This window comes from Arachis hypogaea, chromosome 17 (assembly GCF_003086295.3).
Source record: "Arachis hypogaea cultivar Tifrunner chromosome 17, arahy.Tifrunner.gnm2.J5K5, whole genome shotgun sequence".
Classification (NCBI taxonomy): Eukaryota; Viridiplantae; Streptophyta; class Magnoliopsida; order Fabales; family Fabaceae; genus Arachis; species Arachis hypogaea.
This window is the reverse complement of record NC_092052.1, coordinates 46,955,181-46,969,624: the sequence shown is the minus strand read 5'-3', so window position 1 is coordinate 46,969,624 and position 14,444 is coordinate 46,955,181. Positions and strand designations below refer to the sequence as shown.

The 14,444-nt window shown below is 32.7% G+C and overlaps 1 protein-coding gene and 1 long non-coding RNA gene across 26 annotated transcripts; one reads left to right on the top strand and one right to left on the bottom strand.

The window, feature by feature from the left end:
* Positions 1-782: 782 nt before the first annotated feature.
* On the bottom strand, positions 783-4,970 carry LOC112766893 (uncharacterized). Of its 4 annotated transcripts, none has more exons than XR_003184602.3 (4): positions 4,729-4,970; positions 3,704-3,846; positions 1,263-1,457; positions 783-1,161 (listed from the first exon to the last, which is right to left on the bottom strand). It is a non-coding gene; the product is annotated as an uncharacterized lncRNA (long non-coding RNA). The 4 variants fall into 4 exon arrangements; XR_003184600.3 differs by having other exon boundaries at positions 1,263-1,399; positions 4,729-4,968; XR_003815018.2 differs by having other exon boundaries at positions 783-1,082; positions 4,729-4,962.
* Positions 4,971-8,496: 3,526 nt separating this feature from the next.
* Positions 8,497-13,909, top strand: LOC112764109 (uncharacterized). 22 transcript variants are annotated; one of them, XR_011875224.1, is made up of 13 exons: positions 8,498-8,645; positions 8,727-8,798; positions 8,883-8,996; positions 9,737-9,802; positions 10,802-10,820; positions 10,952-11,017; positions 11,097-11,112; positions 11,208-11,269; positions 12,025-12,081; positions 12,339-12,428; positions 13,188-13,222; positions 13,431-13,503; positions 13,683-13,909. XR_011875224.1 is itself a non-coding variant. In XM_025809639.3 (11 exons), exons 4-10 carry the CDS (start codon positions 9,789-9,791, stop codon positions 13,455-13,457), a joined length of 261 nt encoding a protein of 86 aa, XP_025665424.1. In that variant the 5' UTR covers positions 8,498-8,645; positions 8,727-8,798; positions 8,883-8,996; positions 9,737-9,788; the 3' UTR covers positions 13,458-13,503; positions 13,683-13,909. The 22 variants fall into 22 exon arrangements, 3 of the variants coding, with proteins under 3 accessions (XP_025665424.1, XP_025665423.1, XP_072078938.1); XR_011875223.1 differs by having other exon boundaries at positions 13,188-13,346; XR_011875222.1 differs by having other exon boundaries at positions 12,282-12,428.
* Positions 13,910-14,444: the final 535 nt, after the last annotated feature.

The following is a 14,444-nucleotide window of genomic DNA, read 5'->3' as shown; positions in this document are numbered from 1 at the left end:
TTTTCTATTTGAATTCCTTTTAAGTATTGGAAAAGTTATATTACTGGAATTATAGCTTGAAATCAATTCCTCATCATTCTCTAATTATCTGGATTTAACGCGATACGTGACATATAATCGTCTTATTTTTGGGTTCTTAGGATTTGTGTGGCTTAAAAACTAGAACTTGGACTTAAACTTCTAATTTAAATTAAGTGACAAAGGAATTGGCGGTTAATTTGGTTAGAGGAGATTAGATCACTAAGGAATTAGGATTTAATCACTTAAGGTTTTCCATGAGTCACAACTAGAAAATGAATTAATACAGACAGATTTACAGACATATTTAGTCTTTATTACAAACGGATTTTTGGTTACCGACGAATTTTGTCCCTCTATAAAAGCCTCATCGAAAATTATTTACCGACAGATTTTTTTCCGTTGGAAAATTACCGACGGATTTTTACCTGTTACCGAAGAATTTTCTCTCGGTAAACTCTCCATCCATTTTCCTAAAACGTCGAACTTTCCGATGAATTTTTTGTCGGTAATTACAGACGAATTTTCCGACGAATTTTTCGTCTGTAATTATAGACAGATTTTTCAACGGATTTTCCATCGGTAATTGGCAACAGATTTTTCGACAGATTTTTCGTCTGTAATTTGGACCTTGAAAAATCATCTCACACTCTGAATACAGACAGAAAATCCGTCTGTAAATCCCTCAGTAAGGTAAAATAGAATTTTTTTTTAGATTTTTCCAATTACAAAAGAAACTTATTTTCATACAAAATAAATATAAATTTAATACAAATTTGTATCTAATTTGTATTCAAATATTTATAATATTTCAAAAAATAAACAAATTCATCGTATTATCAAACTAAAAGAAAAGTACTATAATTCAAAGTGTATTGATCATCAACTATAATTCCTAGTATATTATTATTCAACCATGCTAAAACTATCAGCTATAGTCTTCAGTGTCATCTTCATCCTCATCATCATCATAGTCCTCATCCGAAGAGATTGAGGGTGGCGGCAGTAGCAGTGGTAGTGGAACTGTAGTAGAACTACTTGACGCTCTAACCTTCTCATAATAGCTAACATAAGCCACATGCAAACTTGTGAATCATTCATCATTTTGGATCATTAAACTGAGAAAAGAAAGAACCTACACAACTGGAAATAACTTTAGCATATAAGCATGTTAAACAAATTAAATGTCAAACTAATCAAACAAACTAACAATAAAGGAAGCGGAGAAAGAGCAGTTAACTCACTTTTCCGATCTGCTGTTGTCACGGTATCTCTAGCAGCTGTAACAGGGCCAGTTATCTGAGAAATTTGGCATCCTCCTTCTAATTTCTGTGGCAGCACTTTACTTGTGGGTAGTATGTTGTTGATACCAGTGCTCGCACTAATATACCAAAATCAATCTCATTTTAACAATGTTCAGTAAGATCTTATCCATGCATCTTCAATTCAAACAAGTACAAAATCAGATGATTTCAGTGAGGAAAAAACCAATTCATTTTGTGTTATAAATGAAACTCTCAGAATCACTGATTTGATATCACAAATTTACAATATGAGAATGCAAAGAAAAGAGTGAGGTGAAGGAGCCGATGAAGCAGCGGAATGAGCAAAGAGAGAAGGATGCTGCGGGAAAGAAGAGAGTCCCGGGAAGAGGGTGGGTTGGGGGGAAGAATCCAAGCCTGGGAGAGTAGGAGTGCCTGTTTACTGATAAGAGTGATGATGCGTGTAAAATAAACATGGAGAAGTTAATAGGATTTCTTGACCTGAGCAGCTTCACCCTGATGATTCTGGTTTAGTTTCTAGTTTCACTGATGAGATGTTAGGTTTAGCATACATGGTGAAGCAATTCATAATTTGTTTGAAACTTCTAAATCGATTTCAACTTCAAGAGTTTCATAGTTTATGTTGTTGGCTTTGGCAACAAGTGCTCGTTAAAGATGTTTATGCTTCCAATAATATTTAAGAAAGAAAAAACAAGAAGCAAGTTTCATCTTCTCAATGAAAACCACAATTTCTTAATACCTTAAGCAAGACGCTGATCAGATGAAGTCGTGTGTTATTCAGAACCTTTCTTTTTTGTCATGTAAAATCCTTGTAATTTTTAAAGGATCCTCTTGATCACATGGAATTCTAGTTTTCTATTCTCTGCATATTCACCGTTAAGCTTGGATGATGATGTGGTTATTTTTGTCAAAACATCCATAATAATAATATGCCGGTCCTTCCCAATATCTAAATTTGTTTAGGACTAATTTTCTGTAGACTCTCTATTCTTCCTTTTACATTATGTAAATCCTTATCTCCTGAGGGAGCCATTTAGAAATATAACATCTCTATGAACTTCAGAGTTACACATTCATATCTATGATCAAACTGAAAGAAACAACTATTTTAACTAAGTTCGTTCATGGCAAGAAGCATGTGAGCTGAAGCTCACAGAGATATAATATATGTAGATATATTTCAAAACACAATTATCACATTTTACTGGTACCATTAGTGGTCATAGGAAGTAAATATTACTTCAGAATCACATGATGACTTGATAAGAATGTGAACTCAAGTCCTCTTTCCTACTATATGGAATCCTTTGGGAGATAACATATAACTAAGTACTTTTACAAGCAATCATTGAACTTAGGGACATACCCTACTTTTAATAGACTGAACTGTGGCAAATCCACCTAAACTTTATTTACAAAAAAAATAAAAGTATAGCATGTCCATGGTGGTTGCAAATAAATCAACACAGAGAACTCTGAATCTTTTATGATATATAGATCTGTTTTATTACATACATTATTGATGAATCTAATGTGTTTTATTAGTAAGATAGAGAAGAGATAGAGAGAAACCTTTCTCAAATAAATAAAGGACAGACAAAGTGAACATGCTTTATATGTTTAGTAAAAACCGTTAAACGATGAACCCTACTCACTAGAACCTAGTTGTATTTCGTTCTGTTAATAGAAAAAGAAAAGTCGCCCACCAGAGAAGCCCAAAATGTTTAATGAAATTCTAACCATATAGGTCATTAAATTCGTGTCAAACATAAGCAATTTCATCCAAATATTGTAAATCTAAATACAATTCCATTTAAGTTTTAACTAAATTCTTAAAATAATCCGTGCCATTCAACTAAACATGACACATCCTATGTATTCCCACCCATAAAAACTGGATCTGATTCATCCTCAAAAGCCAAAGCCTATTGTATACCATACATTCCATTAAGCCATTTAAAGTTTCAGAAGATTGCAAAATTCCCTTCAACACAATTAAATTACCAATGTGACAATCTCTCCCTTTCCACTCCCGTTTCTGTATGCATTGTTCCCTACTTCCCTATAACACCAAAATTTTTTAATATATGGAGACATTCCAACAGGACACCTAATCAGTTGTCCATGGATCACTCTCAGCTATGACTTCAGAAGGTTCAAAAACTTCTGACTCTGACAGCATAGTCAATGTTTCTCCAGCATTAATTAATTGTTGATTATCAATTATCAACAAAAAAATAAAAAATAAAAAAGAGAAAATCAAATAACTTTCTCTTAGCAAATTTGCCAAACTTATCTGAAACTCATTCCTATCAAAACAATAATTTTAGTAAATTGATCAATAATATTCATGAGTCATGATGTGTGTGTGTTTTGGGGGCAGGAAGGTTATTTTTGTTTACCTTTTTGTTTTTAAGCTTCAATTAATGACCGTGGGGGACCTTGATGAGAGAAGGATCTTGAACTGTAGGTCTTATTTCACCAACCAGCAAAGCTGATAAATGCTCACCTCCTCCTACTTTTACCCTTTCAAATCATCTTCAATCTAAATCCAAAAATCATTTACTTCAGAAAAAAATAAATAAATAAATCTTATCCCAGTACTATTATAATTTTCTAAGTTCTTCCAAAAAAATTATTGCTTTGTTTAGTGTTTGACAAAAATTAAAGCTGTGAATTCATTCCTTTAACGGCAACTAATTGACCCTTCTATAATTCTGCAAGTGAGAAGTTGACGAGGAAGTCAATATTTAGCATCAAATAAATAATGACAAGAAACAGAAAATCAGCGATCTCAAGATAAAAGTGGAAGCCACGATGAAAGATACATGTACACAAATCAATTTAAATGTATAACTACCACTTTTTCAATACTCTAGTTCTTTCGTTGCACGTGTAACAAGAGAGGGAGAAACCTATATGTGGGTCTCTAATCAAATGGAGGATGGCTATAACTACTAACAATTATAGTGAACAAAATAAATGAAAGAGAAGAGATAAAGAGAGAGATAATCTAATCAAACTCTAGCTAGCTACCTACCTATATCCTCGTTCATTATTTGCAGCCATTTTTTACTACTCATCACCCTCTCACTTCTATTTCACTATATTTTACTTCCAATGTTGAAGCAAGACCATCAGTGAAACAAAATTCTTTGAAGCAAAACAGAACAAATATTTATGTTAGAAATAGAGAAATTCCTTTGAAGGAACCAACACTTTGATCCCAAATTAATTAAAGAGGAATGCAGAGAAATAAGGAATTAAAAGAGAAATTGCCCAAAGAATTGAAGAGAGTGAAAAGTGGAAAAAACAAATAAGGAACGAAATAAAAATAAAAAAGGGAAATAACAGATTGGGGTAGCCAAAATCAGGAGAAAGCGAAAATAGAGGGAATAAGAAAAAGAGAAAAAGGAATGAACCTCACCTGAAAGCTAATGGTTGCAAATGGTTGTGAGAGTAAGATTGATAATGTTGTTGCTAGGGTTTGTTGGTTTGTTTAGTGTGTAATGGTTTCGATTCCTTAAGCCATATCTGAGGTCAGTGATGAGATCGTGGACGGAGCGATGGAGAGAGCGGCGGCGGTGAAAGAAGCTCCTGCGATGGAGAGAGCGTGGACGGAGAGAGTAAGAAGCTCTTCACTTGTTTGGAGTGTGAATGGATCGAGAGGGTAGGATCTGAGTTAGGTTTAACTCAATATTTCCGATAAAAAATTTTAAATTACAGACAGATTTTTCGTCTGTAATAATTTAATAAAATACAGTGTTTTTGTCCATTTAATTATAGACGGATTTTTTGTCTGTAACTATTTCCCACGAAAAAAATTAATTTTTCTGACAGAATTTTTGAGGATTCTCTTTTCTGTCTGTAGTTTATGCTAATTCATTTTTTTTTGTTTTCTGACAAAAAAAGTCCCTCTGAAATTTCGTCTGAATTTTCGTGGGATAAAATCCGTCGGAAATATCTGTCTGTAATAACTAATTTTCTAGTAGTGAGTTGAATCTTTGCATGATTGAAATAGTTGATAAGAATTGTTAATCCAAAAATTTGAATATCTCTAACACCTTAATTATTTTTATCGTATTATTTTCTTAACCTATTTTAGTTTGCTCTTGCTTAATTCTCTATTTTTATGTTATTTGTTATTGAAATCCTTATTATTGATTGTCTGACTAGAATAATCAACTGACCATTGTTTGCTTAATCCGTTGATCCTCGTGGGATCGACACTCACTCACTTGAGTTTATTACTTAGTTTGACCCGGTACACTTGCCGGTAAGTTGTGGTATTTGAAAAATCCGTATCAAATAACTTTTAACAACTAAAGATGCTCATGCATCAGACAACGCCATCTTTCTCATCCCCAGCTTGCACCGAACTTGGGATCGCATTTCCAACCCAGCATTCCTGTCGTGTGCCACCTCCACCTTTGATTTGTCTTGTGCTTGATGAGCCTCCACCACTAGCTATCAATATAAGCAACACCACCATGAACAACTATGATCAACTACTTCATGGGCTGCTTCAGACAACCCAATTTAAATCTCATTAGGGCTAGCATTCGAAATGACATCATCTTTATCACCAGGGACCTTTTTGTCTTGCAAACTTTAGCCTCCTTCTAACAAGACATCGTAACGGATACCTGAACAATGTTACAACCACGTTCGCTTGTTTCGTTTGATTTGTGAGAGGCAAATAAACGGAAGGATGAAATTGTCTTCTGTTTGTAAAAGTCAGGGATCTTTTTGTATTTAAATTTTGTTAGGGATGTAGTCGTAAAAAATTTAAAAAGTCAGGAACCTATTTATCCTTTTTTCTTTTTATTATGCATCATCCAGATTGTGGTGGTTACAACTCCCACAAAGCAACATTTTTTTGAGAGATGAGTAATTTGCACCGTTTAAAAACCGTCATAAATTTGATCAAACCTCCGCACTTTATATGGGTATAAAACCATAATAATATTCAAAAGACTATTGCAAATTGCGAGAGAAAAAAAATCGCCACAACATTTTCCTCATCAAGTAATAGCAATTTTTTTAAAATCATCGCAATCTAATATCTAGATTCAAAACTGGGTTAGTTTTTTGAACCATTGTAACACATTTTGTAGGAATCAAAAACCATCGCAAATTAGAAAAAGTGAAACCTTGCAGAGTTAAACCAAGATTTTAAATATGGAAACAGGCAATATAATCTTTCATATAATATGATTTAGGCGCTGTCTAGTGATGGCAGGCAATGGTGGGTGCGATGTCCGCTAGTTTGGGAGCGACATGATGTGGATGAGAAATTGAGAATAAAAAATGTGAATAGAAAACCTCACCAAAAATAGTTAATAAAAAAGAAAATGCTAGATCTAATTCAAAATTTTGTATAGCAAAAATATAGTACTATAACTCTATCACATTGTGTTATTAGGTTCCGGGGGGAAGGGGGGGGGGGTAATAACTTTAATATATACGATGACAATAGAATATAATAATATCCTATACTACGTTTAATATAGAATAATTAAAAACTAATTACTTGATACCATTAACTCTTATATGATTTACGAAAAGTGAAAACTCAGATCCAATCGACTTCACGTGAAGTTGATACCTGAGAGTCATTAGATGATTTGACTAATTTGACTAAATTTTCATCTAACAGCTCTGAGGTATCAACTTCACGTAAAGTCGACTTCACTTGAGTTTTGACCTTTACGAAATAGAATTAGAACAAAGTAAGCTTTGTTAACAATATATATATTGCTTTTTAGTGCTTTTGGTCTGATACATTTTGGCTTATTAGTTTGTTGATTATAGATTGACAGAAGAGTTTAGCTAGTAACAATTAATTAGCAATTTCCTTCCTTCTTAGGTATTGATTTTAAAGGAACAAAAATCACGTCAAGTTAATTACGCAAACATAGTGTTAGGGAAAAGTGGAGAAGTAAAGATCAAGACATACAATTATATTGTTGTTATCTCAAACGAACCTCATCGACGTCACCTATTTGAATTTGATTTGAGCTTTGTCGACGATTTCTAATTCACCAAACTTTAAGATGAGAGATGGTAATCGTGATAGGGACTTCATACCGATAACTTCTGGCCTGTGCTTATAAATTAATTAGCAGACCTTGGAAAGGAAAAATAAAAGCGTCCATGATTGTAGAGTATTTAATTGCAACGAAGTATAGCTATTTGTTTAATTTAGATATCGATTGTTGAGCCTATTATATAAATTCAGATAATGTCACAACAGCCCTTTTAATTTTATTTCATTTTTGGTAGTTGACATAATTTCTACATTGAAAAGGTTGATCTATATTATATAATATGTGTATGAATTAACGTTTGCAAATGGACATTGATACGAATATATTTTTACAAAATTAATTTTGATTACAATTAGACGAGTGCCAACGTAATTTGTATTTAGATATTTTTTGTCAACTATGTTTTCGAGAAAATGAATTATGTTTAAATTATATTGACCAAAATCACATTAAAATGTAAAATTACTAAACAAAAAATAATTTATTCCATTTTTTATATTACTTATGCAAAAGCTAAATATTATTAAATGTAATCTTTGAAAAGTGTAAATATTATTATATAAATATATATTAACCAAAATGTATTTAAATAATAAATATTATTAAATGATTTAAAAAACTAAAAATTTAAATATATGTAACGGTGAGAAAGTATAAAATAAATATGACATTATGTTATTACAAAAAATCTATAGTCACATTTTTCTAAAAAATGGTGGCCTAAAAAGATTTGTGGTCACGGTTTTGCAAGTGACCTAAAAGAGTCTATGGTCACGGTTTTTGGAAGTGACCTAACAGGGTCTATCGGTCACGGTTTTGGGGGTGACCTAAAAGGATCTATGGTCACGATTTTATGAAAAGGTGATATAAAAGGGGTCTATGGTCACGATTTTGATGGGTGACCTAAAAGGTCTATAGTCACGGTTTTGAAGAGTGACCTAAAAGAGTCTCACTACAAAAAAAAAGGGTTTAAAATGGCATTGATATTAAGGCGGTTTTAAAGAACCGCCATAATATCCAGCCATTATGGCAATTTTCGTTGCTGCTGGAATTGGCTTTGTATATTTTGGCGGTTCTAGTAATTATGGCGGTTTTGAACTGCCGTTTTCCCACGTATATAAAATAAAAGAACTCCAACCCCTCCTCATTCAACGAAACACATTCGACGCTCTCATCTCCCTTCTATCTATCCTTCTAGGGCTTCTCCTCTCTCCGCCGTGTAAAGAAGCTCTACGACAACGCCGTTCTTCCTTCTAGGGCTTTTCCTCTCTCCGCCGGTTACAATCCCTCCATGGTACCTCTCTCTCTCAAGTTAAGCTGAAACAGTTACTTCTCCTCTTCGACAAATGCTGTTTTATTTTGTTTTTTCTGTTAGTGCTGTGGAGACGAAGATTCCGGCGAGAGGCAAGGCTCTGGTGGCTAAACCTCAGTATTTTGATTCCAGAAGGCACCGATTTCTTCGTTTTTGTTTGGGTTAGGGTTTCAAAATTATTTTTGGTGCTGATTTATGGGGGTTTTTGTTTCTCTGCAGCTCCGCAATCGGGTCTTCCATTGAAGCATTGGATTGACGTTGGTGCGGGGGTGATTGACGCCGATTACAGAGGACCGGTTGGGGTGATACTGTTCAACCAGTCGACGATCTCAGGTCTTCTTTCGTAACTTTACCCCTTCCTCTCTCTCTCTCTCTCTCTCTCTCTCTCAACTCAGATCTTCTATTGCTTACTTCTATTAAGGTGTTTCTCTGATCTCCGATCTCAGATCTCAGAAAAAATCTGTCATAGCTTAGTTTCACAAAGCTTACATCCTTATTTGTGATTACTTATTAAGGTTTGGATTTTTCGTGTTTAACTTTCTATGCGTTGTTATCTTCTTAAAATTATTCTGGATTGTTTATATTTGCACTCTGTTTATCTGAGATGGCTAAATTTTCTTCTCTTTTTTTCCCTTGCAACTCTATAACTGACATAGTCGGCTGTTAGGAATTAATTAAAGTGGTTACAGTTAGCTAGTTAATTTGTTAGGTGCTTGGTTGGTGATGTAAGGAGTTAAGAGTGTGCTGTTGCAAGTTAACTATATGATGGTGTTGGTGTAGTTGGCATAGCTTTTCCTCCCTTAAATATGAACTTTTGGCATCCATTTTTACTTAAATGATCTTTTAGTTCTGATTTTCCTATACTATATTAAATTGAATTTTGTATAGTTAGTAGTTACTCTGAGATACAAGGATGTATATTTATCATATTCTGAAGTGACTATAGTATCTATTTTTGGGTTCTGTGTGTTTTCATAAACTATATATGAAATTAATTTCATTCTTTATGATATTTTTGGGTTCTGTGTGTTTTCTTCTTCTGGCTTCTATCTTCAACTGCTTCACAAACGCAGGTACTCTTAATTTTAGCTTCTCAGGAAAGCAGAAACCAGCTTCTCAATTTCCATGGCTCCACCCAGGTACTCTTCTCTCGACTCTTCTTTATCTTCTTTCTCAATTGATCCTTTCATATGCGCTTTCTTAACTCTGTTAAAATTCATCCTCTAAGGAAGGGTTTCTCTAAGTCTCTTAGTCAAGTCAACTCTTAACTGTGCACATTTCTTTTAGCTTTTTATGGAATTTATAGTTTTTCTGGTGCTTCTGGTGCCAGATGACAGCATATTTAGTCAAAGCAAACTCCAGTTCAAATTCATTTAAACTTTTAAAGAATTGCTAACTGAAAATTGATGCTGTTGGAAAAATTTTCAATATTTTGTATTGGGTTTATCATCAGTGCCATGTAGAAAAATCATCAGGAAATGATTTTGAGAAATTATTGTTTAAACCTGAGGAAATCATCAGTGCCATGTGGGATCTCTGTCTTTCACATTTGTACCCTTCCTTTTAATAAATCATTCCATCTTATATGCTTTCAACTTCTAGACAGATGGGCTTCCAGTAACACAGTGAAACATTATGTTATCAAGTTCTAAGCTTCTGTTTAGGTTTAATCTACATAATTCTAAGGGATTCTTCTGTAGTTTATTTAGTGTTTGTTACCTTCCAATATGTGCTAATAAATATAGAATCTGTTGCTTTTTGTTCTGAATTGAGTTTCTCAAAATTCTCCTTGTTTAATGCATACTCCTCCACTTGGCTTTTAAACTCCTTCTCTCTTGTTTCGAGCTCTTTTGCTTTGCCTTCAACTTGCAAGACGTTATTATATTAGATGAAAAATTTAATACAAGAGGTTATATGTGATGCGGACACAATATAAACTCACCAAAACTGAGTGTGACATATATTTGACTGCATTAAAATCCATGATCATATGTGTCAAAACAAAAAATTATTTGGTTATCGTTTTGAAAGGTTTAAAGGTTGAATGTGTCAAAACTTTCTGCTGAGGTTGTGTTTTTTCTTTTTCATTTTTTGATTATATATGAACTAATCTTCTTTTTGCCATTTTATTTGAGCAGGAAATTGGAAAGTCTTGAAGTAAGACATTCTTTTCATCTCACATTTGTCTTTTCTATATATTGTGCATTTGATGCATCAGGTTCATATTTCATGTTTCCTCTGAACTTTTATTAGTGATGCTGAACATTCTGGTTGTGTTTAAAATATAGGCACTAAAGAAAACCTTTCAAGAAATTGGATCACAATGTAAAAATACAGGATTTCTTGGGTTCAAGGTAAGTTATTGTGATAGTTGAATTGTCACTTTTTAAGAGCTTTTGATGGGTCTGACTTTGCTTCTTTTCCATCTTACAGCAGTCAAACTGTGGAGGTACAATTTCTTCATAAACATCACAATGATCATGATTAAAATAGCTTTAGAAAATTTAAGTTGGAAGTTAAACAACAAAAATGTTCCACATGCAGGAATTAACTCATCAAGTAAGGCTTCTACAAATGCAGCTAACAGATGTACATCAGAAACTGAGGTGAAACTTTGGAGCTTTTGGTTGTTAAAGTATTTCTTTTTCTTCTTGATGTTATATTATTGCTCTCTAACTGAATTATTGTTGATTTGACCTAGGCTTAGTTATTTGTGACCTGAGTCATTTTTCTGTGGATTAGTTGTGCTAGTAAGTGATATGGTGACTAAAATATTATAAATTGATAAATAATCATACAAATGGATGTGTTATGTATTGTATAGCTTTTTAGTAATGATTAAGATAAATCCACCCACAGTCCATTTGTATCGTGTCACGTTTTATACAGATCATGAAGTTGATTTATACTTTGGATTTTGTCACAATTTGACCACTATTTAGTATTTTGAACCGAAAATATATTTCTTTACTAGTCGACTTTTCTCGAAAGCCCCAGATTTTCTTTGTTAGCAGTTGGGTAGAGCTTGCTTAATAATTTGAATATTTCCTGTGATTTAAAATGGATGACAGTTTTTTATCTTTTAATTCAGAGTCTTCATAGCAGAAGCAGTTGCCCTGATTGCTCCTCCCAACCCCCATAGCAATAGACACACTGCTACCTCTTCTGTGCAAATAATAGATTGCCATTTAGATATGAAATTGTACTCAAGCATAGCATTAAGATGGTTTCAAATCCAAAATGTATAAATTGATATTTTGGTTTATTCATATGGACACTTGTTGATCATCCTTCTAATGTTGGCATAATTGCTGTTTCCTGTTCTTGGCTGTATTGCTGTATGAGGTTAACAAAATCTCAGGATCAGTGCTTTCAGTTCAAACAAGCGACTCCAGAAGTAAAAAGTATAGTAGGAGAGGTTAGTCTCATGTGTTCTTATTATGTATGCTCACTGTCTAAGCATCTTCAAAGATTTTGTTTGTAGCATTAGTTAACTACCCTATTATCTTTTGGACATAATAAATAATTAAACAATCAAATACTAATTAATTATCAATATATAAGAATCCAAAGCCCCTTGTGTCTTGAGAAGAATTGGAAATATGACGTGTTTGTCAGTTTCAAAGGGGAAACTCGCTTCAACTTCACCAATCATCTTTATGCAACTCTCTGCAGACACTGCATAGTTGCCTTCAGGGATGATACTAGGCTCTGAAAGGAGGACCTATATCAGCAGGCCTTCTGGAAGCTATTGAAGGATCACAGGTTCTGATTGTGGTCTTCTCTATCAACTATTCATGTTATAGCACTAGCCACACCTTTATTTGCAGTCTCTTTCTACACCTTTGAGCTGCTTATAAATTAATTTATAGATTAGTTATTCTATATTCTCATAGTTTAAAAAGAAAGAAACTGGTTTTATATAAGAAATGACAAAATGCAAGCACTCAGAAGGTGTTCTAGGCGGTGATGTATAAATCGCAAGCTATACCTTATTTTGAGTGATATTTTATTAAATAAATAATTTTTATTCTTCATTGAAAGATATAAATATATAATACACCATAGTATTATCCTAATTTTGATCCGTACAAGAGTTGTCTTGAGCACATTCTTGTAGCTCGTAGTAACTAGTAACGTGTTATTAATTGTCCTTATTGTCAGTTGATCCTTTTTATACCATCTATTGAATTTTATATCTTAACAACTAAATTTATTCTATTTTTTATTACCCATGTAGTAAATCTTAAGTTTTCAAGCTACTCTCTTCCGTATATATTGATAAATTATTTTAATCTGTTTTGATATATTTACATGAATAAACAAAATAAAATACGCACACTTGGGTGAGTTCCATCAAGACCAAAGAGTTATAAGCAATACTTAGAAGACGAGTATAAATTAACATTGATTAAGATATTACAAAATTTTCATTGAATAATTATGGTTCATTGATATGTAGTTTTTCTTGTACTGTCTTAATTGAAGATTTTGTGTTCTCTGTTTTTTTCTTGGTGTATTTAGGTCACAATCTGCTGAGATTGAAAATAGTCAAAGAGGTAACAAGCATAGTGAGTCCCAAACAATCATCAAGTGTATCTGATGATATAGTTGGGATGCATTCTCCTCTACATGAATTAGAAAAGCTACTAGTTTTGGACTCACAAAATTAAACAATCAAATGTAAAATATAATTGCACCTGAGTTATGTAAATTTTTTTATAAAGTTTTGATATTGAGATCTGAGTTTCTTTCATTTTGCAACAGCTTGAAGCATGTGCCTGGCTTCATTGAGAGAGCTGAGGAGCTAAAAGAAAAGGGTGTGGAGGAATCAATTTAGGTAAAAAAAATATTTGTCGTATATTATTTTTTATTCGTGCACAATCTCACCTAATTTCAGTCTTGGGATATCTTATATATAAACAAATATTGATGAATTAATTTAGGTTCTAATTCTTTTTAGTTATTTTTAATATTGAATTGTCATTACTAATTTTTTCTGGTATTTTTTCTTGGCAGATTACTGATAACTTGGAACAAAGATTTTACAAGAATTTATGTAATGAAAACTTGGCTTCTGTGAACGTTAGTCTTGTGTATATATAAAAAATTGTTATAGTTGTATATTTATAGCGAATTATTTTTTTTTATATCCAATACTAAAAAATCATATATTATGTTTGATACTTTGTATACGAATTATTTTTTTTTATACCCAATACTAAAAAATCATATATTATGTTTAATACTTTGTTCATGAGCTATATAATATTTTGTTTATGGATTATAATTTTTTGTTATTGTGAAATTTTAATCAAAAAATTATTTGTTTAACGCGATAAAAATGATTGTAAAAATTTCCTTTTAAATGATAAAAATTGTCACTTTTATTCGGTAAAAAGGGCGGTTTGTAGCTGCCATTTTAAACAGCAAGAAATGTCATTTTAATTCGGTAAAAATGGCGGTTTCAAATGCCATTTTAACCAATAAAAATGCTTCATCAGGGTAAAAATGGCGGTTCAAAATGCCATTTTAACCTGTAAAAACAGCGGTTTCAAATGCCATTTTAACAAACCAAAAATGTCACTCTATTAAAGTAAAAATGGCGGTTCATAAACGCCGTTTTAACCAACAAAAAATGCTGTTTTATCCTGGAAATAATGGCAGTTTGAACTGCCGTTTTAACCAATAAAAAAATACCGTTTTATCCTGGAAATAACAGCGGTTTGAACCGCCGTTTTAACCCAACTCAAAAACTACCATTTTAACCAGGTAATAACG